Source organism: Aspergillus affinis (genome assembly GCF_023601865.1).
Source record: "Aspergillus affinis strain CMG 70 chromosome Unknown NODE_61_length_193485_cov_92_287067, whole genome shotgun sequence".
In the NCBI taxonomy this organism is placed as follows: domain Eukaryota; kingdom Fungi; phylum Ascomycota; class Eurotiomycetes; order Eurotiales; family Aspergillaceae; genus Aspergillus; species Aspergillus affinis.
Genome location: NW_026515842.1, coordinates 85,964 through 112,576, shown reverse-complemented (window position 1 = coordinate 112,576; position 26,613 = coordinate 85,964). Strand labels below are relative to the sequence as shown.

The window sequence follows — 26,613 nt, the reverse complement described above, 5'->3', positions numbered from 1 at the left end:
AGGACAACTTATTCCGGAAGCAGTTGTCGGCAGACGTGGAGGTCATATTTCTGCAGATAGGAGTATAATACGTTAACGGATTTCTTTCTCTCTTCCTTTTTTTTTTGGTTTGCAGTATTTGTTTGGTTGATTGGAACCAAGCGATGGGGAGTTTGATTAAAGCAAGAGCCTTTGATAAGGGCTTTTCGTCATTTGAAGTTAACTCAGCTTCTAAAGCAAGTGACCCTGTCAATGGTCTAGACACCGAAGCGTTCAAAGACAGTAGTCATCATTCCCAGCACCGCGCATCCATTCGAGCAGTACTTCGTGTATTCACTTTGTCCAATAATATCATCGCAGTACCAAAACACATGCCACCAATCATCGCAATGCTCACCACCCACGTACTTGCAACCTTCTATCAGGACACGGTCTGTGTAACGCCAACCTGTATGTTATTAACATTTGGATATATCATGATCTCAAACCACGTACCATCACCATAGTGGTTTAGTGCTTTTCCACAGTAATGCAACCCAGTGCGACACTTCCAAGCTGTTGTGCCTTGAAGAAGGGTTGCTCCCACAAGTAAAAAAACAGCAAGCTTCATGGCGTTAGAGTGCAGTTCGTAATTGATATCGGGTAAAGATTATGTGAAACGAAGGGTTGAATGTAGTAAATGAAGAGCATAATCTGCTAAGGAGATTCGTAGATAAGATAGTGGGATTTAAGCACCAGCAAAAGGCATTAAATCATAGCTCAGGCTTGCTGCAGGTCTTAGCAAATATGTAGACCCTTTGCGCCAAATTACGGTGAAGATATGTAGCCCCGAGAACGTCCCTCTGGTTCCTTACTCAAGGTATACACGGTTATATCGGAAGATGGGAGCCATAATATAGTCGGACAACGAAACGGCGCGATGGCGCCGGTACATCATGATAGTTAATAAATGCTCCTAAAATAACCTATATGATCGAATAACCGTTTTCTTTCTCTCTTCTTGTAGGAAGGGATAGTTTGGCTGCCTAATAAAGGGATGTATCTTGGAGACTAGACGTAAAGAAGAGAAAGAGTGGAGTTGATAACGTCGGCTGATGGCACGGCCCGGAAGTAAGGCGGCAGAGGCCGTTAGGAATGTTAAGGCATGGTAGTGTTGAATCCGCCATACCTACCGCACCGCCTGTATCTGGTCTGGTGACTCTAGCGTGGCCCCAGAATAAATGAGTGTTTCCGCAATCGCCATTGGGGTGTCTTTATCTCATCCATGGGTACTATATTCGCTGCAACTGCTGCGCCGGCGCTGCAGACCACCAGTATACGCACCGTGCAAAATCCCAAATGCTATGGCGATTACGCAACCTACTGTGACGGCGAATTTAAGTATTTTCTTCGTTTAAAATACATCTGTTCTCGTTTAGCAACTGTTTCTTTGGGAGTTGGCGCAATCCTGGCCATAGTGCTCCTATTGCATCTCCGAAGGAAATCGGGCTTGTTTACTGACCCGCGCGGCTTGGCTGGCATTGCGGCAATGGCAGCTCGGTCACCAATCCCAGCAGACTTTGAGGATATGGATAGTGACATTCACGATGATATCCATGATAAGATTCAAAACCGACGATACATTTTACAGGATCATCGTCTTACGCTGCTTGGCGAAGGTGAAATCAAGCAGAAAGCTGTAACAGATACCTCCAAGTCACGATTTCAACGAACTCAATACAAGCTCAATATTGCTGAAAAGTAGAGGTCATCCAGTGAACATTAATTGCCAGCATTGGTAACGAATTCTGACTTGTCCAACCATCAAGAGATAGCGCGATTGACGAAGCTAAAGACATCAAGATTCGAAGCTCATTATCAAGAGCATCAAGCCGAAGATATAATCGGCGTGAAACAGTATCCGCACTTAGTACAAAGTCCTGAAAGCCTGCAGATCTCAGCATAGCCTTAAATGAAGGTTGTTTAACGCATGTAAACGGCTGGCAGGTCGATACAATCCAATTTAGGGCAGCTTCTTCGAATAGGAGCTTCTTTTCCTTAGAAATCCATGAGCTTAATGGTCTTTGGCACTCTGGATGACCGTCCTGAAAGAGCTTGTGTGTTTGCTGCAGATACTATTTTAATGCTATAGTTAAAGATCGCAGTTTAGATACAAATCGAAAGAATCGACAGCTAGATAGCAATACAATACATTGGTATTTAAATTCGAACCGCTCCTTATTTCCTAATCTCCAGGTACCAGATTCAGGTATTGTACGGTAATATTTCTATACCCAGTTCCGCTCTTTCGACTTACTCTCATCTTTCTGCTTGATTTTAACCCTCTCAACCCCGTATTCGACCTGAGAGATTGATTGTGATGAGCATATGTCCGTATCAAAGTTCGATAACATCGCTGGAAGCCGTAGGGAACATTGAAATCGGAGGAGTCGGTAACTTAGAAACGGGCTGGACCGCTCTCTTCTTTCGAGGGGGCGGGAGTGTGTTACCTCCTGAAGCCAGGGAGCTTCCCCGTACGGAGGAACGTTCCTCCGGAACGTTCTGGTTAGTTAGTATAGGATCAAGGGATCCTCTGCGGTAGGAATCCAGGAACATTCCTAGGTATCCTGCAAGAATTCCTGCCTGAGGCAAAGCCCCAGGCAGTATATAGAGCCCCTGGATTCTCTCTCCTAGAGAGCCTTTCCTCGCCATGGGAAAATTCCTTGACTACGAGTCATAAACAAACTTGTCTTTTACTAAGCTCCTTTGTAGACCGTCACAGAGTGATACATCCTCTGCAAGGAAGCTGTATTTATTAAGTGCTACATAATTGCGTTTATTCTTTCTAGTATTAGGACAGTCGAATGTTGTAGCAAGTAGAGAAGTCATTTAACGTTTCATTAGTATATCAAGCTTGTATCTTGCTTGATTGCTTACTCTGGAGTACCCAGAAGTGATAATTTCTGATAGCTTTTTTTTACTTCGATTCGAATGTTGTTCTAATTAAAAGCACATAAGCGCGGAAATGCGTTCTTGTAGAATCTCCGCTAACCCGATTAGACGATCTATTTACTCTACATTGAATAAAAATATGCAACTATTGATATTTTGGCTCTATATTGATGTGTTACGTGTATCTCGAGGTAATCTATGAAATAATCTAAATTTGAAGCGAAATCGACTATAAATAAGGTTGTGTTCTTATTGAGTAAATTTAGAGGTAAAGAATATATATTATATGCATGGACGTAGCTGGCAAAAAATTATATTTATTGATACTGCCCGACTTGATTTACCGCCTTCCTAATGAGGATTTAATACAGAAAGTTCGCAAACATCGAATCGAATTCGAATCGGTCATGAATTCGAATTCGTACGAATCGATATTTTCAATAGTAATTCGATTCGTGCGGAGCGGTACCTGGAGAACATCCAAGGGCACATAATGCATCGATACGCCGACCCTAGTATCCCCAAGCGTCGGTGGAAGAAGGGTGTGTGTTTGCAAGATATGCGAGCTTGACTTTGGGTGCGGGCAACTCCGGGGAAGCAGCCTCTCTGGAATGACAAATTCAAACCCAACTCGGCACTCTTCACCTCCTTTTAAAATCCGAGAATTTGTTTTATCGATCTTTTCGAGGGCCTGGTGGAGTGAAAGGAAGCATTGTTGGACAGCAGGGTATCCGCGCCCTAAATCTCTCGAAATATCAACCTGCGACCAGCCTACCAAATAATCAGCCTCCTGTCGTTCACCCAAACAAGCGGCTTGAGATACCCTGGAGTGATATTTCTAACCGCCCGAGTGCAGTATCATCTCGAGGGACAATTGACACTGAGCCTGCAATGAGATCCCTAGTTGTGTAGGGTCTGTCAATTCCGGATTCGTGACTGTCAAGCTGAATGTGAACATTTGAGTGTGAGGTTTTTGCAAAGATCGATAGTGGTGGCATTTCCCTTTTAACTTAAGACTATGGATGAAATTGTTACAAAGTGGACAAGCTGGGAGAGAAGAGAGAAATATATTCAAACATGTGTTTGTTCATCCCGAGTGAAGTACAAGCAGCCCTTTAGCAGTTCTTGCGGCCGTGACTGCCAATAGTAAGCCTAAATTAGTCAGATGGTGAGGCTGGGGCAATTTGAGAGCCAGGTCTCTGCCACCATGTGCCTTGTGACATTCCATGGGCTCTCGGCACTTTAATAAATTCCCGTGATTGGCTATATTGGTTCTATTGAGAACGGCCCAATTATATCAAACATTGATAGTACAGTGTTGCAACTGGTTCCACATGGGCTCAGGGGCCCATGCCATGTTACCGGACACTAGGGCCGGTGCTGAATTATCTTGCCACTACCCTGGTTAATTCAGGACAAGGGTACAAACATGAGCAACAAAACTCAGGGCGAAGAAAGAAAAATGAAATCATGGCATCATGGCTTATACAGTACTCAGCACAACTTTTTAATGGCAAAGTATATGGCTGAGATGAGGAAAGATACAGTAAAACAGAAACGTTGTACTGATCAAACAGTCGCGTCGAAACCTTTCCTCTCGGACTTTGCATGAGGAAGGACTATACTAATGGCCAACTACGCTGTCATGAACAAATGCTTTCTATCCTGCGGGATTCCACTGGTGCGTTACGCTGGCGGGCTCTCCAAACAATAATTATATTATCGTCTGTACTTAGAAGGCTCTGCTTTAGTTTGATGCTGATTCATGCAATTTATCTCTGGAACCATCGAAAGCCACTTGTGATTGGCTGGGTCGCATGTTAGAGGAGAGTGCCCGTGGTGCCTTGGGGACCCACTCTCCGGACAATGACGCATGACACTTTGAGCCCTAGACTCGAGAACTTTTTAATGGCGTTGCTCAGGGGTTCTCGGATATTCGCAATCTCATATCCTGTGTTTAACGAGTGTTTCAATTCAATTCCGTGAAGATTCCAATACACGCAAAATGCGTCGATCTAGTCGTCTGGCCCCCCAAGAGACTCCGGAATCAAACGTTGAGCTGGAAGCTGTTCCAGAGAACTCTACAAATGAAGGGGTTAGTTTGGCTTTCCCCGAAGGTGGACGGGAGGCATGGATTTGCTTGCTGGGATCAGCTTTGATGATGTTTCCTTCATTTGGCTTTCAGACGGCAGGTAAGCAACATGAATATCCCTGCAGTCATTCGATCGACAGGATTGCTGACATGGCATAGTCGGATCGGTGCAGGATTATATAGCCACTCATCAGTTATCTAACTATGGTGATCGCGATGTTGGTTGGATCACCGCCGTCATGGTGTTTCTGACATTATTTCTCGGCGTGCAAGTTGGGCCGCTTTTCGACCGCTATGGACCCAGAGTATTGTTGACCTGCGGATCACTGGCGAATTTTGTCTCCTATATTCTCCTTGCAGAATGCTCACTATATTGGCACTTTATGCTATGCCTCGGGGTGCTTTGTGGAATCTCCTCTGCGGTCATCACGACAGTTTCGATTGCAGTCCTGAGCCATTGGTTCAACCGCCGACGGGCGCTGGCGTCCGGAATATGCATGGGAGGCTCGTCGGCCGGTGGTGCCATTATCCCGTTAATGCTACGAACACTATTTGATAAGTATGGCTGGGCCTGGGCTATTCTGATAGTCGCTTTTATGGCCTTAGGATGCTACATAGTTGGCATTCTCCTTATCCGAGGACGTCTTCCCGCCGGCCAAAAGAGTAGAGTGACCATCGATCTTAGGGCCTTCAAATCTCCACGTCTCTGCTTCCTCGCAATCGCCGTCTTCTCCTTCGAGTTCATTATATTTGGATGCGCCGCGTTGCTACCCTCTTATGTCCGGTACAGCGGGTTCTCATTGGATGTGCAATTCTATTCCCTGACTGTCCTGAATAGCATGAGTCTTCTAGGCAGAGTTCTCCCCGGCTTTGCTGCCGATCAAGTCGGTCGGTTTAACATCCTCCTGGTTCTGGTAATCATAACCATGATTATTATGGCGGGGGTATGGTTGCCATATGGATCTCATAACGAAGGCACTCTCTACGCCGTTGTGGCAATTTTCGGGTTTGGTTCTGGTGGGTGGCTCTCGTTGGCACCTGTCTGTGCCGGCCAGCTGTGCGACACTAAAGACTATGGCAAATTTTACGGGACTGTTTATTCGGTTGCGTCGTTCGGGGTTTTGATCACCGTTCCAATCGGGGGTCAGTTATTACAGGCGACCACGCCTCGGGTTCTAATCGGGTTCTATTCTGCGGTGTTACTCGCAGGATTAGTTAGTGTTGCCATGTCTCGTTGGGCTATTTTGGAATGGAGCTGGAAGTGGAAGGTTAAGGTATAGATTTTGGTGAAATTTTGGATAGAACTACGGCTGTTCTCACGGGTTGGTTGGATCTTTAGTTTGAAATGTTATTATGTATAAACTATCACATATACTACGAGAAGATTATTGGCCGAATCAGGGTGTTCCTGAAGAAAGCATATCTTACCCTAAAACAGCCTGTATCGACTACTCTAAGAACTAATTGGAAGAGCTTCGAATATCGATTTCTAGAAGCCTTTCAGCCTACACAGTATAACATTACTGAATCTGATATCGACCAGTATTTTGATACTCCTACAATCAGCACTGGTTTCGAAAGAAGCTAGAGCCAGACTGAGTTTATACTGAACTGGTAAAAGGCTAACAGACTTGAATTTACTTGTATAGCTAAGGTAGCCCAAGATTATCTTGCTATACCAGCAGCAGAGGTAGATATCGAGAGATTATTCAATAGTAGAAGAGATGTACTGGGAATTCGACGTTTCTCTATGAAAGGCAAGACTCTTAGGACGCTAATATGGCTGAAAGATGTTGAACGTTGGAAGTCTGAATAGTTAAATAGTTATAGTTTTTATAGCGTAGAATAAAAGTTATGAACCGTACCTAGAACACCCTTCGTGCGAATCCAATGGATGCAGTGGCCAGGGTTGTTAAGGTTATGGCTGTCTGCATGAGCAAACCCCTACTTGAATACTAGATATTAGTTCGCGAACCTGTTCGAAAATTCGTGCGGAGCGGTATCTCCAGGTCTCCTACTCCATCCGAGTTGTCTTATTCTCTCCTCAGAGGGCGGAGTCATCAGAAAAGCCCATATCAACAACTATACAACCAATTCGAGTGATTCCAAGAGTCTATGAAGCACCTCCCGTCGAATTATTTGGGGGTCTGCTATATTCCATATCAGAGGAGAATATTTTAAGACATGGATTGCTTCAAAACCAGCAAGGCCGGCTTTTTGTGTCTGCATCACAGCCTCGACCAATTCAATTACTCGGCGACAATTCGTCACAGAGAGGCGAAGTCACCACCACCGTACTAGTATGCCCCCAGTTTGTTCCAGATGACATAGAACTGCCGCCTGAATTTGAATCAATAACCACCAAGTTGGGCATCATAACCTTCTATGGTGCCAAGGCGTGGGAAGACCTACCTGAATTACTGCTTGGGGCACCCTCAATGCAACACAGCGGTCGAAGCCTACACTGGAGAAGTCTCTTGCTTTCTAAAATGTGCGTCAAGTCCGTGCCATGGAAGAAAAGCGAAGAGTCCTTCACCTCAAACTATTCAATGGACTCCAATGTACGGCCAGAAGAAGGGTCAGGTTCAAAAGCGTCATACTTAGCATCAATACTGATACCTATTGCAGCTCCAGATGTAGAAGGTCTTGTTCCCACCTTCCACTCATGTCTGATTTCTCGGATCTATCTACTTGATATATCGTTGTCTTATCGTGTGCCTGGGGCGAAGTTTCTCACGCGGCATACTCGTCTCCGTGTACCTATTCAAGTCATTCATTGATCAATTTCATTCAGTTCAGGCGACTTTGGATACTATTGTCTCTACCCCAGTGATCATTAGCTGTCCAGGGGTCAGCTAATCTTTGCTCTAAAGAAGATGACTATTTACCACATAACTTGACAAGACTCAACCACCTCTGAGGCAAGGAATTCTTACTTATTGTATTCTCGATACAGAACAGATTGGACTTTCTTTCTTTCTTTTTTTTACTAGAGACTCAACTTAGGTACAATGAAATAATAAATAAGTTGAATTCGATCCTAGATAAACCCAAGACGTCAGACTGAGAAGACGTATGTTTGGTGGATATATATCACCTCCCGCCCCATCTAGTCTTAATCGAACTCGATTTGAAGCTCCAAAAATATGAATAGATAGAATGAAATTTCAATCTTCTCTTGCCAGATACAGTGTATGAGAGAGAGCACTCAACAAAAAGACAAAAAGACAAAAAGGAAAAAGAAATGACAAGAGTGGGATTCGAACCCACGCCATCGTTAGATGAGTAGGAAACTCGGAAGAGTTGTTAGTTAAGGTAACACCTTAACCTACCGCCTTGGACCGCTCGGCCATCTTGCCGGTTGATAAATACTAGGCGAAAACTCTGATATTATAATCAGAGCTTCAGACCCCAGCATCCACGGCAAAAGAGAAATCAACAAGCCTCACCGCCGTCCACATTTCTCTATCTGAGGTATGCGTTGGCGGTAGAGCTGTTAACGATACGATATCGGCACTGTTTCCTTATATCGTCAATCGGCACCGTCAACTTCGAAGTCTGCCGATATCGTACCGGCAATCGATATCGACAAATTCAAAAACAGCCAATATCGTATCGTCAATATCGGTATATCGGCAATATCGTTAACAGCCCTAGTTGGCGGCTCTATTTTTTGTTTTCTATTTGAAAGGCTCATCAAAGGACAACCCTTCCTTCCAGTAGGGTCCACTGCCTCAATGTAAACCAATCATTTGTATTTTCTGTGAAGTGCTCCATTCCAAATCAAGTAATCCCAAACGGATACGACTGTTTTCCTGTTTAGGACAGCGATCAGCAGTTTCAGGCACCATTAATCAATCTAGTTTATACCCCAAACCGTGGCTCGTCAAAGCAGATTCTAAAACCGGACCTGCCTTATTTTCCATCAACTTGCTCCTTGGACATACCAATCAGGTACCCGGATCGTTTCCAATTCCGTGTCAAGTTAAATCGAGTGATGAACGTGCCACCAAAAGTGGAATCGTGATGCCTTGATGGCTCGCATTAAAGCCGAGTACCCGGGTTTTATTCTGTTGTTTAAAGTAATTTCGTGGGTCAAAGATCGTCACCACAAGGTAGACGACATTTTTTGAACGTATTCGTATCTAGCACTGCATGCTAAAATGCATATATATCAAGGGCAATACGTCCCTGTCCTCATGGCTATCAAGTTAACCTACTCTCTTTCTCTCAACTGACTGCCTAACTGCAAAATGCTACAATTTTTTCATATAGCTCTCTTTTCTCTGGTATTAGCCACCCTCCCCCTAGCATCCGCCACGCTGCATTGCAAAGCTTCCCCCGGAGATTCGACCTGGCCATCTACCAATGAGTGGAATGCCCTGAATCGGTCCATCGATGGCACTCTCATAAGAACGGCTCCTGCCGCTTCATCATGCTACCCCGGCAACCCATTTGGGTCCCCCGAAAACTGCACAAATGTGAAGAATCACTGGTCCTATGCTGCGTACCATGCTTCTTGGCCTGAGAGTATCGACTACTCTATGTATGCGAATAACTCGTGTTTGCCGCCTGGAGTTGATGGATACTCGAAAGAGAAAGGATGCAGTATTGGAGGCTTGCCGCAGTACGTTGTGAACGCCACAACTGAGCAGCATGTGGCTACGGCGATGAAATGGGCTTCGGATAGAAATATTCGCATTGTCGTGAAAGGAACCGGACATGATCTTGGTGGTCGGTATGTGACTTCTCTCCATCTTCCACTGATTACTGGCTCGGATTGAGGAGGTCTAACACTTTGCAGTTCCACTGGCGCCTTTGCACTTTCGATCCTGACACGCAACTTCAAGCATATCGAAAGACATCCTAGTTGGCGAGTGCCTGGAGCCAACACTACCGAAGATGTGGTAGTGTGTGGTAGTGGAAACAATTGGGGTACTGTCTATACTGCCGTTCACAAGATGGGCCGAACGGTTGTCGGTGGTGAGGACGCCACGGTCGGTCTAGGAGGTTTGATCCAGAACGGAGGACACGGTCTTCTTTCAAGTCACTATGGCCTTGCCTCTGATCAAGTCTTCCAAGTGACCGTGGTAACAACCGACGGCCAACGCCTAGTTGCCAATGATGTACAGAACCAAGACATTTTCTGGGCCGTTCGTGGTGCTGGCGGAGGTCAGTATGGGGTCGTCACGGAATTCATCTTGAAGACACACCCTGTACCAGCTAATATCGTCACCGGTGGTTTCTCGTTCTATCCCCGCCAAAACTCGGCCGCCAGTGGAAACGCATCTTGGAGCGCCTTGGCTGAAGTGGTGGCTCGCATTCCCGACTTGATGGATAGTGGTCTCATGGGAACTATGACAGGTCTCAACAAAAAGAAGGCAGTGACATACGTGGGCCTGAAAGAAGAGCTGCCTGGAGCTTCGGGAATGGTCAGCCTGGCTGGGTTCAATATGACAACTCAACGCATGAATGAAACCATCCATAAACTAGTGGCCCAGCTTAACCGCGAGCATGTGAAAGTTACTTTCCAACCAGTGTCTTCCGAGAGCTACTGGGCCTCCACAAAGCCAAACTTCATGGCTAGCGCCTCCTCCGGCTCTTCTAGCTTGATGACGAGCCGACTTCTAGGCAGACGCGAGCTCTCCAACATCACAAGAGAGGCATTGGCCACATACCTCGAAGGTATTATGATCTCGCAGGATCCTGGTGCCGGCTCAATGCTTTTGTTTGGACTACAAGGAGGGAAGGGACCTGCGAGTACACCCGAGTTAAGACGTGGAAGTGTGCTCCCCGCTTGGCGTACTGCCTACGCCCATGCGATGGCCTACAGCGCTTCTTTGAATGCTACTGGAAATCCTAGTCAGGAATTAAAGGCCGGAGGCGATTGGATTAACGCAGCTCAAGAGACTGTTTGGCAGAGATGGGCTCCTGAGAGTGGCGCCTATATGAACGAGGCCAACCCCTTCAACAGCAACTGGAAACATGACTACTATGGAGACAACTATGACCGTCTTCTGGAGGTCAAGCACAAGTATGATCCCAATGGTAGTTTGTTTGTCTGGAGTGGAGTTGGAAGCGATGAATGGAACTACGATTTGAACAGTGGCCTGTTGTGTCGCGTTTAGGGGCTTATGTGCATGGCTTTTTTCCTTTGGAAGCGAAGGTGTGGGTTTAGTTTGGTTTGGGGGATTCTTAGATATCCGCGGATTTCATGAGAGCAGGTGGTAAAACAAGGAATATGATGCTATCGAGTAAAGATATAATATAACATTGACTTAGTCTGCCCTTTCAAATCAATGTTTCTTAGTATAAATAAGCACACACCACTACGATGACAGTTAATATTCGGCTCCAGGGCCAATCATGACATGAGCGGAAGGGTTCGCTCCATCCGAAGCATCTCATTTGTCTTGGAGTGCACACCAGTGGAATCCTGCATTGGAAGAACATACTCCTTCACTCCTGCCTTGTGAACACGACCATTGATCATGATTATGTTCAGCTTATCATGATCTTGCAGGATTGAAATGTCTTTCAATGGATCGCCGTCGACTACTAAACAGTCCGCATAATTGCCCTCTTTGATCTGGCCCATTTCATCAGACCGCATGAACAACTTAGCCATGCCGTATGTCGCTGCAATAATAGACTCGTGTGGCGTGAAGTCGAAACGGTCAACAAAGTGAGAAAGGTCTCGAGCATAGGTACCATGTGGTGTCCACGCAAATCCATAATCGCTGAAATAAATTGTCAGCATTCAGTTGCTGTGGCATTAAAAAGGATCTCACAGGCTCACCCTCCAGGAAGTATGACTATTCCTCTTCGATGCATCTCCCGCATGGCACGATCAGCTGCATCCAGTTCCTTCTGGTAACCAACCTGTTCGGCCTTCTCTGTTGTATAGCCGAACATTACAGCGTCATGAAGGGTAGCGATCAGCCAGTTAATAGCTGGTGCCACGACATGCTTGGATCTGTTCTTCTCTAGGGCATCCATGCCTGTTCGAAACAAATAAGGAGGATCCATGACAACATCCAAAATCTGCAGACGACTTACCTTTCTCGTCGATATAAGATGCATGATAAATCACATCCACGCCATAATCAATACTTTGCTGGACAGAGTCCCGGGCTCGCGCGTGAGAGCAAACTCGCTTCTTATGTTTGTGGGCTTCATCAACACATGCCGCCGTTTCCTCAGGGGTAAAATAACAATCCTCAGCATATCGAACCTCCGTGATCTAACATCAAACATAATTAACTTTGGACCTCTTACGAGGTCGCACAAGAAGCCTACCGATTCTCCGGACATCGAAAGTTTCACTTGGTCCACGCCCAGTTCAATATGCTCGCGAATCCTGGCCCAGAATTAGAATTGCGGTCGGGTTAGATTGTTTAAGGTTCTTTGTGAGCACTTACACGTCTCTCATTTCAGTCGCGCCATCCGCATAAGCGGTGATTCCTCCAACTAACTCCCCTCCTCTTCGGGCCATCTCTTGCCCATTTGCCAGGAAGCGAGGACCCGGGATATCGCCTGCGTTGATAGCGTCCCTTATGACAACATCCAGACGTTTCTTAGCAGATGCGGCTCCGAAACACATGGTATAGCCTGAATCCAAGAAGCATTCTGCGCTTCTCGCAGTGAGGAGTGTATGCTCTTCGACGCCAAGGCCACCCAAACGATCTAAATCGCCTCCGTTCCATGTGAAATGAGTATGGGCGTCCCCAAGGCCTGGTATCAATGTGCGCCCCCTCCCATGGAATACGCGCACGCTTGAATCAGCGACCAGTTTCTCTTTTTTGGGAACGGTGCCCACATGAGCGAAATTTTGGCCTGTGAACCACTTTTGATAAGCTTGTTTCAAGTAGCAAATACCGCTCGAATCCATTATCGTCGCATTCGTGACGTACCCACAATGAGAACATCACCTCGATAAGGCTCCCGTCCAGTGGCCTCCAGGATATCGACGTCCAAGATGAGTACTTTCGATGACGAAGCTGTACCGGAAATCTCGTAGTTTACAGGCTGGAGCTGAGGGTCGAACTCAAGTTGATCGATGTAGGCAATATTGCGAGGAGGTCCGTCATACTTGACGAAAGGATAGTCGGGTGAAACCCACGAGACCTGCGACATGACAAACCAATTCGAGTAGAGAGTAATAGGCAGGATTCCGAATTGGTATCAAGGAAGGTGCAATTTCTGAAAAGCAGAAAGAGTTGCCAACCCCAGCCCATTGATATTTGAAAGGACGAAACGAGGGGAGATGCCCGCGGTGTGGGCACCAATCGGGGATACTTCCCCAGCTCTAACGGCTTTGCCGCTTTCTCCGCGCTTCTCCGCGAGTTGGGGACCAGCGATCAGATGTAATTTGGAACCGTCTTTCTCGTTCCTGCAACTGCAACCACCAAAATATCTCAAAATGAGTTGGCTAGCTCTACGAAGCCGGCTTCAAGAGTCGGCAACTGTTACACCTGTGTCAACAGAGGTCGCAAATCACAAAGGTTCGACTGAACATGTTGAACACGTCGAGCACGTCAAGCATATCGCACCTCCGAACCGTTTCCAGCATGCCCAGAAATTTGACAACAAGCTCAGCGGCTCCAAATTTTCATTCCAAGACTTGTCCATCGCCGAGGATGCTTTGCCTTTCATTCCACCTACAGTTGTCAAAGACCAACGAAGCCTCCTCTCACAAGGTCAGGGTCGTGCTTGGACCGTCGTGAACAATATTGTCTACGACTGTACGGATTTCATTCAGCAGCATCCGGGGGGCGACACCGTCATACGAAGCTTTGTTGGGGAAGATTGCTCTTGGCAGTTTTGGCGCTTTCATTCCAAGGAGATCATGGACCAGTGGGGACGACCCTTACGTGTTGGGCGAACAGAAGGGGCAGAGAATCGATTCTCCGAGCCTCCTAGATTTTTTGGACGCCGAGGATCGCATAAATAATTTTGAAAAGAACTTCTCAAATCTCAATACTTTCTGCGTGTAGATGGTTGCTGTAAATCACACTATCTTTTAAGTATCATGTTGAGATATGTGCGTAGACTAGAAGTCGCGAGTTCTTGTGATTTGTAATAGTCCTCAGCCCATGCTCATAAAGACCCAATCTCTTCATCAGAACCAGGTACCGTAACCCTGCAGAAGTCGTCACGAATGATCGCCGCGGGGTGGTGGCGCGGAGATGCGCGGCGATGAGCGGTGATGGCGAGAAATTGACGCCATCTCCGAGAAAGTGGGGGGAAACTCCGATGTGGGGTAAACATCATCCCTGAATATTGAGAGATGATTCCTTTATTTATAAAAGCGTGCGGGTGGTCAACCGGCAAATATCAACGCAAGGAGCGAATCTCTGCAACGTCGCCCATCGTTACAAGATGACTGTTTCCGGAGTTAACGCCCTCACCAACTATGTGGCATACCTGGAGCCCGAAAGGGGCCCTCGGATCGGCCATCTCGAATTTGAGACCTCGACTATCACCCCCCTGTCCTTCAAATCTGGCACACCATTGACGGATCTTTACCAGGTTATCACTGCCGGGGGGGATGGTATTACACCGTCCGGCACCCAGTCTTTGCCTCTGTCAAGCGTGAAACATCTGCCCCCTATCTCGGGTCGGGATGTGCTTGCCGTCGGAAAAAATTACGTCGAACATGCTCGCGAATTCAACTCCTCAGGATACGATGCCAGTGACAAAGTTGATCAGCCGACGCACCCTGTCATTTTCACCAAGCGCGCGACTTCCATCGTCGGTCCAGGGGACGAGATTCTTCTGCATCCAAACTTTACAGAGACCGTCGACTACGAGGGGGAGATTGGCGTTATCATTGGGAAGACAGGCTTCCAAGTCACGGAAGAGAATGCGATGGACTACGTATGGGGGTATTCAATCATAAATGATGTTACTGCACGGGAACGTCAGCGCGATCATAAACAATTCTTCCTTGGCAAATCGCCTGATACCTTCTGCCCAATCGGCCCAGTTGCGGTTCCCAAGCAGAGCCTGCCAGCCAACCTAAAGATTCAGACTTTCGTGAATCAAGAGAAGCGTCAGGAAGCCACTCTTAGTGATCTTATCTTCAGCATTCCTAAGCTTGTCGCCACCATTAGTGCCGCTCAGACATTACAAGTTGGTGATGTCCTCGCCACTGGTACTCCTGCGGGCGTTGGATTTGGGTTCAGACCCATGAAGTTTTTGAAGACAGGCGACGAGATCAGTGTCTCCGTCACTGGACTAGGAACTTTGACAAATCGGATTGCCACTTGCGACGCGGTCAACACTACCTCTGAGCGCAGGGAGTCTCATATTCCTGTGACCAACCAAAAGGCGCCTTTCAACTCGGGGCTGACCAACATCAATGGAAAATATCTTTTCTACCAACGCCTGGGTCTTGAGAATGGGCCTCCGGTGTTCTTCATCCATGGGCTAGGAGGATCCTCAAACTACTTCTATCCGCTTATCGCAAAGTTGCGGTCGACACATGCCTTGTATCTCTTGGATTTGGAAGGACATGGACTCTCACCAACGTCAGCTCTCAGCTCTCTTTCTATTGCATCTTTTGCGCAGGATTTCTATCATATGTCACAAGCTGCAGGAGTCAAAAATGATGTAAACGTGATCGCCCATTCAATGGGCTGTCTAGTGGCTCTCAAGCTTGCCTTGAACCATCCCGAGCTAATCTCCAAGCTCATCCTCATGGGCCCTCCCCCGAATCCACTCCCTGAATCAGGAGCTCAAGGCTCGTATGCCCGGGCCGCACTCGTCCGGAAGGAGGGAATGTTGAGTGTTGTTGACGCAATCACCGCGGCTGGAACATCGACCTACGTTCAGCAGCACAAACATTTGGCTGTCGCCGCGGTTCGCATCTCTCTTCTCGGTCAGAATGCAGAGGGTTATGCCAAGGCATGTGCAGCACTTGCTGGATCTGCCGCCGATGTCTTGGATGTGGCCCGTCTTCGCGTTCCCGTTTATATCGTGACAGGTGAGGAAGACAAGGTCAGCCCCCCGGCCCTCTGTCAGCAATATTCCCAGGCAACTGGAGGTGGAGACGTCGAGGTGCTCCCGAATGTCGCACACTGGCATCTGTTTGAGGATGAGGATCGAGTTGTCAGGGCGGTCCTGGCGCAGATTTGAGGCTCGCATTTCGGATCGCTATCGGTTGCGCCTTTTCATTCGCTGGGTTGAACCAATGCATATCTGTCTCGTTATATATTAGAGAAAATAGAGAGAAATTCTAATAGACCGATAACCTGAGACTGGTGGGCTTCAGAAGTTGTATCTGTCATGAGAAAATACAGGCAGGGATAAACCTGTATTTTCGGGCAAATTGAGACCTCGGTGCCGAGCTGCGCGACTTGCCATAATTTATAGCATAAATTCAAATTTAGAGATACAGCTTTATTATGCATTTTATGTATTCGAGAATGATATCTGGTCTTTTACTAGTATTTTTGAAATTGACTTCTGCTGTTCGGGTCCCTGTCCTGATGTCTAGACTCCGAGGTAGCTTCGGAAATTATTCACATAGTTCTTTCATTCACAGTTCGGAGACCGTCGCTTACTTCCGAGGCAAATACTCGGAGTCATGAAGCCTACAAGACTTCCTGTCCATGTTCTGATCATACGAATATTACAGCTCCAAAACCATACATCCATGAAATCGGTTGCCGGGAAGCAGAAGTGACTTGCCACCTCTGCCTCTCAAAGAATATTGTTTCTATCTGTCCAAGGGAAAACTGCCGGTGATAACCATTTTTCGCAGGGTATTTTAGACACAATTTCCTCGAAACTCTCCGGAAGGGACCAGAAGGTTGGGTCGAGGTTGTCAGGTGAATCGCTTGTAGCAATCGGCATGGAATCCAGGCTTGAGACGACATCATTCGAGAATGTGTCAGATGGCGTGCGCTGAGCAAGTTCTCCGAGTATTGACTGGTCCAGGATGGATGCGGCTCGCTTACAGATCTCACTCTGTGGGGCATATTCATGGAATCGCCGGGCACAACTTTGCATAGCTTGCAGTATGAGGTGTCGAGGGGTAGATAGATCCACTTCCTTTCTCAGTAAGACCAACAAGGTGGATATTGCTAAGAAGGCATGGAATGAACCAAGACCATGAATATACCAGCTGTACGGTTGGAATTCGTACCGCAAACTCAGCCTTTCATGGTTTGAAAGCATGGCAAGAGCAGCCTCCTCGCATTTTTCGTAGCTTGTTTTGAGACTTGCGTGTTCGAACTCGTGTGGCTTCATGAGACAGATCCGATGTAGCATTAGAATCAGGTGATTGGTGTAGTTATTCAAAATGAAGGAATGCGCCTGGTGATATAACGGCAAATCAACTTGCGCTGTGAAACGTTTTGACTGAGCTTGTAATTCAGTCTGGATCTGATAATCTAGCGCCTGAATCTTTCTCCAACAGGGTGCATATTCTTCGGAGCTCAGTATGCATATGCTTGAGGCCAGAGAGTATAGTCGAAATTTGAATAAGATGTAGGACATCTTCGTCGGTCGGCTCCTCCTTGATAGCGGCTCGGTCCTGTACATGATTTCGTGCAGGGACTCGGGCATGATATCTGTGTCTTCTATATCTGCCGGTAGCTGTACATTATTCTCAACAGTGAACGGAACTAAATTCCCAAGGCAAGTATTCTGGATAGTGTAGAGCATCATTAGCCCCGCCCAGGCCCGTCGCCTCTCTTGGACCTCGACAGGATCTAAGTTTAGCAGTGCAGGATCAACATGGCACCCCATGGCAATGGCAATGTTGAGCGTCGTTCCGAGAAGAGCCCAAGCTGGGCCCTGCGCGTGATTGATGGCATAAATCAGCAAAACCAGGCATTGCAAAGTTTGCAAGCTATGCTGCCACATGAAATTATCTGCAGCTAAGCACCTCATCGCCGCCTGTCGATATTTTGCTGCTAATGATCTCGCGCTTTCTGCTGGGGAAGCCTCTCGGCCCAAATCAAACAGTACAGCACTTTCTTTGTTGATGGCAGTCACAGCAAGCCCTAAGGCGACAAAGATCAGCCCGATGAAAGGCAGCGGGGCTTTCTGAGGATCTTGTTTGAAATTTGCATAGTTTGATTCGAATTTCCCGTCGTGTAGAATGTGAAAGAGGGGCGAGAACACCTCGTTGAATGTAGCGAGGAGTTCATCGCAATGACGAAAAGGTGGTAGCGTATCTAAAAGAGATTGTCTGCTAGGAAATGTCTCCCCAAAGAGGGACACGCTAGACACTGAATCCGATTGAGATTGGCCTTGAAGCGAGTGGAAAACATCTTGATCCCGACCGGTACCGTGAGGAATGTACCGCACATGGCCCGATGGAGACTCGACGACAGTGCCAATGTGCGGATGCTGAGAACCAGCACTAATGCGAGTAAGACGGCTGGTATCCGTGAGGTTTGGAACAGCTCTGTCAGTTCTGTCGTCCAGAGCGCGCGGGAGATCATTCTGGGATGCGGGCGAACGGAGGGCCTCGTTCGGTCGAGCGTTCGAGGTTGATACGAGCTCGATATTCTTAAGCAAGAGATCTTCTAGCTCTGATATTCGCCGAAGAAGAAGATCCTGAGTCGCCTCGAGTCGTTCTCTTTGCTGGTTTTGTTCAACGTTGCGCTTGAATTGACAAGTAGACGCCACTCCACGCTTTAGGCAGGTGTTGCATGGCACGCCCGAACCAAAACAACGGATCTTCCTCTGTCGGCAATTCTCACAACTCAGAGGTAGCCTTTTCGACATGGTGACGGCGGGTGAGTAGTTACTTGAGGGAGACGGGGGCGCAGGGGAAGCGAGAATTTGCAACTGGGAAAGTCTCGTGTGTCGATCAGGGAAGCTGCGCCAGACAATGCGGGGTTGCATGCGGGGGAACTTTGGAAATTTTCTACTTGAATTCTAGTGCTTAATATGTCCAACTACATACGCTTACCGGATGAGAAAGTAGCATATGTAAGTGGTTCTTGAGTAGGGAAACAATCCTCATGATCGGGAGTTGTCAAATTTTGAGATGGTTGCTGAGATTCCTTATCTGATCATCTGTGGCACGCTGTATTTCGTCGGGTTCTACTTCATAGTTGGATTTCCTACCAGGGCCGGTGTCTCGGGGCAATTTTTCTTGGAAATGGTCTTGTACCAATTCTTGTATACGGCCCTTGGGCAAGGAATAGCTATGTTCTCTCCTAACGAATATTTCGCCTCATTGGTCAATCCGCTTGTGCTTAGTGCAATCTTCGTTGATTTCTGTGGTGTCCTAGTCCCTTTCAACACTTTGAGTGTCTTCTGGCGGTACTGGCTATACTTCCTCGATCCATTCACCTATGTGGTGCAATCATTGTTCACTCTGACCGTCTGGGATGTGGAAGTCAAATGCACAGTCAGTGGACTGAGTATCATCACCCCTCCACCGGATCAAACATGTGGCAGCTATATGGTAGACTTTATCAGCGCCCATTCAGCTTACCTGAACAACCCAGACGCTCGTTCCAGCTGCGAATATTTCCAGTATTCAATGGGAAGTGACTATGCCAAAACATTCAATATCAATGCCAAATACTACGGTTGGCGTGGGGTAAGTTCTCTCTCCTTTCGCTCAATCTCCTTCATTGGCAACATGTCGTCTGACAGACTGTCTAATTCTAGACTGGCATGATGGCAATATTTGTCATCTCCACATATTTTTTGGTTTACCTGATCATGAAGATCCGGACTAAGGCAACTAAGAGGGCCGAAAATGACTGATTGCCTTCTTGCGTCTTAAATACTTATCTATATCTGGTTGAATGGATGGGGCCCTAAACAATTACTTGGGGGGCTGCCAGATTCCAGGCATCCTGAGAAATGCAGCTTACCACAGATGCACATCAGCCTTTGCTTACATCCAAATCTTTCGACCTTTTGGAAGCCCTCGATGATTGTGTTGGCCTATTGTAGCCGAGCGGTTGTTTCCATGACCAGTTCGCTCTCTTGGTGAGTTGCTTCAAACCCGCTAGAACGCCTTGGCAAAACATTCCACGGAATTTCCCATCGTCGCCCAGAGGTTATTTGAAATTCCCTTTCTCGTTTCCGAATCAACTTCGGATGTATTGCTGTCGGTTGACTTGGTCATTGCCCTAAGCAGATATCCTATCGATTCAATGGAATGTAGGTATATGCTCGGTGGGTAAAAGTGAAGTCTTATTCTAAACTACTCGCTTCGTTGAAGATATAATAGCTGCCTATGCCAAGGAGTCACATGACTTAGGCATATCAGCTGAATAATGGTTCCAACAATTGCTTTTGTGAATAATAATTTTATTTAATATCATGTTTTTGGAAATGGTACATAATTGTGGTTTTCTTGTGAAGCTTTTGGGGTTTGAGATACGTAATCTCGCAGACTTATCACCCGACAGAATCACTAGACTCAAATAGAAGAGCTTATAGGGCTAGATGCTTCCTCAACTGCGAATATTCAGGGCGAAAGCCCATAAACCGGTGAAGTCGACGAAGATATCCTGACATAAAGTCAGGTGATGTAATTAAAGCCTATTCTTGACGACATTAAATGTAGGTATTGCTCGATTGGTTGATCGCACTTTACTCGGGAGCTGGTCCGAAAGTACTGTACAAAATATCGGCTGCAGCAAAGTAGATATGAATCGGGCAAGACCAAAGCCAATGTTGCTCTATTGAGAGCACATCTTTAGTTGCTTGACAAATTTATTCACAGCACTTTGGTTTATAACAAATCTGCATCTCTGATAGAGTCTACCGCTATTCAATGAAACAGCAAGAGTGGACGCCTTGGATGGAAGCATGTGGAGGTCAAGCAGCAATTCCACCCACACTAATAATCTAGGGGATCTGGTTATGCAGATCCAAAGAAAATAGTAAGATATATGATACAAATGTTCATATATTTCCGGCACGTACGACCACAGGGTGTGGAGAACAGGGCTTCCCGTCCGCTCAGCCGTACTTAAGCCACACGCCGGCAGGTTAGTAGTTGGGTGGGTGACCACCAGCGAATCCCTGCTGTTGTATGTCCGTGTTCACCCAGTTTTTTGGGCTGGTGGGGTTTAGCGCCCGTGCCGCCCTGTCTTCAGTTCCTTCACCTGAACGCCCTGAAGCCCTCTAAAATTCACTCGCCAAGCCTGTCCTGCTGACGTGGCCTTTCTCGCAACATTCGTCGGAAGTAAAGGCTCCCGGCTTCCGTGTTGCTTCCTGTCTCGCCACGTACAGCCGTGACATTTAGTGGCTTTGCTTTCTTTTTCAGCCCTGTGCAACAATCTCAGGAATGAAGAACTGGCTCTTATTGCAGGTCATTTACAACAACACTAGGTTGAAGAAGGAAAAAGAAGAAGACAACGATTTACTGCATGAAGCAGTAAACAAACCCACTGCGTGGGACAAACAGTGCAAACACTACAAACACTGTAAACACCTTGGCGCAGGTAACGCTGCATGGTAACGCTGCATTCAGCTCGTCATACCCTGTCTCTTCGATGGAACCAGCTGGGAGTTTTCGGGGTTTCTACCGAGAGTCACCGTCGAACACTTCCCAATGACAGCTGGACGTGTTGGTATCATGACCGTACTATGGCGATAGCGTCGTCCTAGCTACTGCACGTAATTCCAGTTCCTGGATTCTCCATTAACCACACCTCACCTGTGGCTTATGACATGGGCTAGATATTTACCCTCAGTCCCCAGGCATACTAGCGTTCCATGGGTAACTTTTTCGACAGAGATTTATTTCTATAAAAACAGATGCCGCCGATATTGAGACACTCTGTATTTTGGGCATTGCGAAGTCAACTTGGCCGCCCTTCATCTCTACACTTCCTTCCCCCGTCTTCGGTTTCTCGTCTGCAACCTGCCAACAACGTGACAACTTCGATGGCGACTACTATGGATACAGCACTGAGCCTGGGTCAGTTATTGATTTTATATCAAATTTATCTGTCGCGTTAACGTGTTTCTAGAGCCCCATGCTTACACGAGCGGTCGGTGGTTACGGCGTGATAAACTGGAGACTGATTCGCGCTTTATCCAATTTGACTTTGGTGCTCTTTGCCAGAAGGTCATTGAGCTATGCCCAGGAGCAAATTTCATAAAGTCTTGTCAAAAAATTGAAGGGGGCTTCAACAGGGTCTTTGTCTTCACCCTAGACAATGCGAAGACGATCGTGGCGAAGCTCCCATTTCGACTGGCAGGGCCTGCGAAGCTGACCACTATTTCTGAAGTTGCTACAATTCGCTACTGTAAATCCATCGCATTCCGCATCGAATACCCACGCTGACCAGCCTGTGCTTTTAGTACAAGCGAAGACAAATATCCCTATCCCAAAAGTCCTCGACTACAATCATGACGCAAGTGATGGAACAAATACCGTCGGCAGCGAGTATACAATTATGGAACATGCAACTGGCGTTCCACTACGCGATAAATGGCATGAAATGGCTGGCGACCAGCAAGTTAGGTGCATAGATGCAATCTATCGGACAGTGAAGGAAATTGACGATTTGGAATTCCCGGCGTATGGGAGCATTTACTTCGATGATGCTATTGACTCTGCCAGAAAACAACATTTAAGTGACGGTTTCTGTATTGGGCCTCACTGTGGTCCTAGATATTGGGACACAGATACCGGCGAAAGAAGATATTATTGTCACGCAAATGAAAACCATGGGCCATGTAAGTTGCAGCGAAACTTGCTAGCAAGCAATTTTACTTATCAACAAGGTTACTAGGGTCGAGCATTGGCAAATATTGTGATGGTCTTATTGACGCTGGTCTGTCGCGAGTCCCTCCAGTGGATACCGAACTCGAGGGGAGACCGATCTATCATGGATTGCCCGAAACGCATTTGGCTCTTCTAGAACGTACTCGTTCTGTGCTGAAGCGAATGGCTGCAGATGCTCGAATTAGCAATTCCGCCGTACCCCTATTATTCCACCCGGACTTGCATATGAGGAATATATTCGTTTCGGAAAACGATCCTTCTGCCATCACTAGTATTGTTGATTGGCAATCAGCTAGTATCGAACCAGCGTTCTGGTACTCAGACGAGGTTCCGGACCTTGCTACAGGGAGTGAGATATGCGCCAAAGCTTTTGAGTTATCTTTACAATTTTTCGTACCAAAACTCTCAGCCCCGAGACTGATGAATGATGACCTTTTTCGTCCATTCCGTTATTGTTATAGAACATGGAAGGATGGTGCAGTGGCTTTGCGTCATGAGATGATTGAAACTGCTCTGCATTGGAATAAGTTGGGATATGAAGGCCAATGCCCTTATCCTCTACCTATCCAGGAGGAATTTGAGAACCATATAAAGGAATACAGACTCTTTGAGGCAGCACAGCAATTGCGGACTGACTTGTCCGGCTTGCTAAATACAGCATCAGACGGATGGGTTCCTCTAGATGATTGGAAAGCGACACAATTAGCTCACAGGGAACTCTTCGATGGGATGCTGCATGCTGTTTTAACCAACGCTAATTCAGACGATGGGGAGCCGGTAAAAGACGAGAAAACTTTGAGGTCAATCTGGCCATTCGACATTGATTAATGCAGGGAGCTCTTTTTACCGACGTTATACAAATGACTGATTGGGCTACATGGTTATCAATGGCACTGCTTTAACTTTGTTACTGGCCCTGTCAGACAGTGGAAAGGTGAAGCATATTAGTATAGAAGACTAGGTAGTACCAAAAAGAATTTTCTAAAACAAAAGACGACAAAGTGTTCCGAAACCGTCTAGTAGCATATAGTAAGTTATAGTAATCAGAGATTTTATGGCCCTAAGTATGTCAGAGAAAAACATATAAGGCGGTGCACTCCCCTACACATTGTTACGTTGATTCATAACTACCTCAGATCCTTTTTTTCCATGAAAAATCGATATATGGATTGCTTTGATACTCTGGTTTATTGGCTTCGCTCTTTGGTGTACTCGGTAAAGAATCCGATACACAGTCCCCGGCCTTATTCTCCTACATTCTCTTGGGGGGAAGAGATCGATCTCGAATATCCATCTCCCGCCCTAACCCAGGACAGGCATCAATGAGAATATTGCGATAAGAAATCAGAGCCTCGACACAGTTTAGCACTGATTTGTTATTTGGGCTAAAGGAAGACATTATCCTTGCCTGATTCACTTAATAAAGCCCCGCCTATTCGGACAGATATCTATTAAGGAGGTAGTTTAGTCGGGAGTAAGTTGCTTCCATTTCGTGCTCTTTCTGTTGCTTGATTCTTACTTTTGGTATTTGTTATGGTTCGTTACTGCTCAAAACCAGTGTGAGTGGGTAATCCCGGTATACAGGTTTTATCGATATTAATTAATATTGCTCCCCCAGCTAGGTCTTTTTCAATATGTCTTCCGAACCCGAGGGTACCATTGTTGCCCAGCTTGTTTCAACTGAAACCTGTAGAGAACATTGGATTATCACCTTTAGTCAATCTTCCACATTTTCCGGTGCAAGCCTTGAGCAGAACAAGCTTCAGTGGATTCAAGACAGACCCGATAAAGTTCTGGATGTTATTGAGCTTGTCATCACAGATAAATGTCCAGGAATTGAAGAGCTAAAAGGTTCTCTCTGGCTTCCTGAGCATCTTATGGTACAAGAAAATTGTACTTGTACAAATTGGGTGTAAGTGCGATTATACGAGGAAAATAGCTTTTATTCTAACACGCTATAGCTGGAGTATACTCTGGAACTATAAAAGACGAGGCTATATTAAGAAAGCCCCCACAGAAGAAGTCTTGATTAATAAGTTATTAAACCAGATAATCAAGACCCAGCCAGACTGAGCATAGCTACACTTCATGAGAAGTTTAAGTGGGAAAGACCAACCAATGCTTCCGATTGTTTGTACCTTCAAGATATCTCAAAAGTTTTTCGATCAAGCGCAGAAAATGTAGCTAGTATCAACCCCGAAATAGAACGCTGGCCCACTGTTAGTACCTTTCTTGGCACTTAGATATGTATTTAAAGGGGGCTTCGCCTCCGTGCTAAATAAGATGATCAAGTTATCTACGTCTATATCTAAACTTTATTCTCATACTGCCTAATCTTCCTAAATTCTGTTCTAGAATGTCTTCTGCTCATGGATCTCAGAAGTGTACAAATGGTATGTCTAACTTTGTAATATGCTTCTATTTATGACTTATAAGAACATATCTTAGCCTATATGCTTTTCTCTATTGCCTCTCGTGGGTATAAGACCCGGCATCAACTCAATCGAGAAAGCAAAGATACTGACACAGAGATGGAAAGGCCTTTCAAATACCAAGAAGATCTATTGGAAATGCATTGCATTGGTATACCACTATAAATATTTCTATCATTTGCATCTTCTTATTTTTAGCCAGATGAATCTACAGGAGAATTCAACATACCAGGGACAGCTTGAATCAAGTCCAAATTCACTTTTTGATGAGATTTCGGCTCTTGCCAAAGTATTATATCCTTTAGTACCGCCAAAGCTCTTACCCATCTCTCATGGTATTATTATTGCGGTTGAAGGCTTAAACTGTGCCTTAGTACAGGACACGATGCATTATGTCTTCTCTGGTTTAAACAGTCCTTATTGGGCTAAAAAATTCCAAACGCCAGCTCTCCCTGTATACAAGGACTTACAGGATGAAGATCGACGAAAGGCTTACCATGATACGATTAAAATGTGGCAGGGGGTTTCTGATGATATGGTAAATCATATCAATTTTGGGACTTTCAAGTCTATACCCGATTCCCTATATCACATACCAGCTGTTCCTGTCGCCATTGTGGGTTAGTACCAGCTTACTACAACAAAAGCGATTTTCGGACCTGGTCCTTGTTAGAACATTCATCAAAGCGCCTTACCAGATTCTTGGAACACATGCGTTGGGCCTGATATCATCATTTTTATCAATAAAAATGCAAGGGGCCCTGTCGAGGTATCCATACACGGCCCGCAAATGATTATTATATGCCTAACCAATCCTGGTAAACAGTGTTTGAATCAGGCCAAACTTCAACACTTGTTGCTTCAACTACGTTTGAAGCTTGCAGAAAGGTTCGAAAAAGAAGACAGTATCAAACGTTTGTATAAAATACGGGACAGGAAATTGGAACCGGGCATTCAAAACGCTGGCGTATATGCAGGAGTCGGGCCGGGAGAAGGACCTCTGGGAGATTTCTGAATGCGTGAAGAAGGAGTCGAGCAAGCACAATAAAAAGAAGAAAATGCGGTTAACGTAAGGCTACAAAGTCTATTTTCACACTGTAAATTAAGGCTAGGAGCCAACACTTAACGGGCAGATAGTAAACCGAGTGACGACACCTTATGTCTAACACATGCTCTTCTGTACTAATAAAGGAAGTGGTTATTTGATACTTGTATAGATATACATCCTATGGCAAGCTCAAGCAAGCCTCTGCAATTTTTGGGCTGGCTTTGATAGTAGCACTGTGATATTTTGCTGTGTTAACACCTCTACTTGAACGTTTGACATCCCACATGCACATTTGCCTTGCAGAGCTAACCTGGCTATTTCCAGTTAAGAAACTACCAAGGCAGTTGATCTCTATACAAGATTAGTTAACTGATTTAACCAAAAAATGCAGCGACAACCTTACTTC

At 46.1% G+C, this 26,613-nt stretch overlaps 9 protein-coding genes across 9 annotated transcripts; 7 read left to right on the top strand and 2 right to left on the bottom strand.

The window, feature by feature from the left end:
* Positions 1 to 1,243: 1,243 nt before the first annotated feature.
* KD926_008984 (uncharacterized protein) lies at positions 1,244 to 1,723 on the top strand (the record flags this gene model as incomplete). The annotated part of the gene is made up of 1 exon (XM_053101575.1): positions 1,244 to 1,723. One exon carries the CDS (start codon positions 1,244 to 1,246, stop codon positions 1,721 to 1,723), a length of 480 nt encoding a protein of 159 aa, XP_052954864.1.
* A 3,192-nt stretch (positions 1,724 to 4,915) lies between these two features.
* On the top strand, positions 4,916 to 6,282 carry KD926_008983 (putative MFS monocarboxylate transporter; the record flags this gene model as incomplete). The annotated part of the gene is made up of 2 exons (XM_053101574.1): positions 4,916 to 5,102; positions 5,162 to 6,282. 2 exons carry the CDS (start codon positions 4,916 to 4,918, stop codon positions 6,280 to 6,282), a joined length of 1,308 nt encoding a protein of 435 aa, XP_052954863.1.
* Positions 6,283 to 9,255: 2,973 nt separating this feature from the next.
* Positions 9,256 to 11,130, top strand: KD926_008982 (putative isoamyl alcohol oxidase; the record flags this gene model as incomplete). The annotated part of the gene is made up of 2 exons (XM_053101573.1): positions 9,256 to 9,740; positions 9,807 to 11,130. 2 exons carry the CDS (start codon positions 9,256 to 9,258, stop codon positions 11,128 to 11,130), a joined length of 1,809 nt encoding a protein of 602 aa, XP_052954862.1.
* Positions 11,131 to 11,366: 236 nt separating this feature from the next.
* Positions 11,367 to 13,138, bottom strand: KD926_008981 (metal-dependent hydrolase family protein; the record flags this gene model as incomplete). The annotated part of the gene is made up of 6 exons (XM_053101572.1): positions 11,367 to 11,742; positions 11,802 to 12,003; positions 12,062 to 12,245; positions 12,302 to 12,362; positions 12,424 to 12,859; positions 12,916 to 13,138. The coding sequence occupies 6 exons, from the start codon at positions 13,136 to 13,138 to the stop codon at positions 11,367 to 11,369; spliced, it is 1,482 nt and encodes a 493-aa protein (XP_052954861.1).
* A 286-nt stretch (positions 13,139 to 13,424) lies between these two features.
* Positions 13,425 to 13,955, top strand: KD926_008980 (cytochrome b5-like heme/steroid binding domain-containing protein; the record flags this gene model as incomplete). Its single annotated transcript, XM_053101571.1, has 1 exon — positions 13,425 to 13,955. The coding sequence occupies one exon, from the start codon at positions 13,425 to 13,427 to the stop codon at positions 13,953 to 13,955; it is 531 nt and encodes a 176-aa protein (XP_052954860.1).
* A 428-nt stretch (positions 13,956 to 14,383) lies between these two features.
* Positions 14,384 to 16,141, top strand: KD926_008979 (bifunctional fumarylacetoacetate hydrolase/alpha/beta hydrolase family protein; the record flags this gene model as incomplete). The annotated part of the gene is made up of 1 exon (XM_053101570.1): positions 14,384 to 16,141. One exon carries the CDS (start codon positions 14,384 to 14,386, stop codon positions 16,139 to 16,141), a length of 1,758 nt encoding a protein of 585 aa, XP_052954859.1.
* A 567-nt stretch (positions 16,142 to 16,708) lies between these two features.
* Positions 16,709 to 18,865, bottom strand: KD926_008978 (Zn(II)2Cys6 transcription factor; the record flags this gene model as incomplete). The annotated part of the gene is made up of 1 exon (XM_053101569.1): positions 16,709 to 18,865. The coding sequence occupies one exon, from the start codon at positions 18,863 to 18,865 to the stop codon at positions 16,709 to 16,711; it is 2,157 nt and encodes a 718-aa protein (XP_052954858.1).
* A 145-nt stretch (positions 18,866 to 19,010) lies between these two features.
* Positions 19,011 to 19,741, top strand: KD926_008977 (uncharacterized protein; the record flags this gene model as incomplete). The annotated part of the gene is made up of 2 exons (XM_053101567.1): positions 19,011 to 19,571; positions 19,643 to 19,741. 2 exons carry the CDS (start codon positions 19,011 to 19,013, stop codon positions 19,739 to 19,741), a joined length of 660 nt encoding a protein of 219 aa, XP_052954857.1.
* A 2,139-nt stretch (positions 19,742 to 21,880) lies between these two features.
* KD926_008976 (aminoglycoside phosphotransferase family protein) lies at positions 21,881 to 23,555 on the top strand (the record flags this gene model as incomplete). The annotated part of the gene is made up of 4 exons (XM_053101566.1): positions 21,881 to 21,914; positions 21,967 to 22,245; positions 22,301 to 22,678; positions 22,735 to 23,555. 4 exons carry the CDS (start codon positions 21,881 to 21,883, stop codon positions 23,553 to 23,555), a joined length of 1,512 nt encoding a protein of 503 aa, XP_052954856.1.
* Positions 23,556 to 26,613: the final 3,058 nt, after the last annotated feature.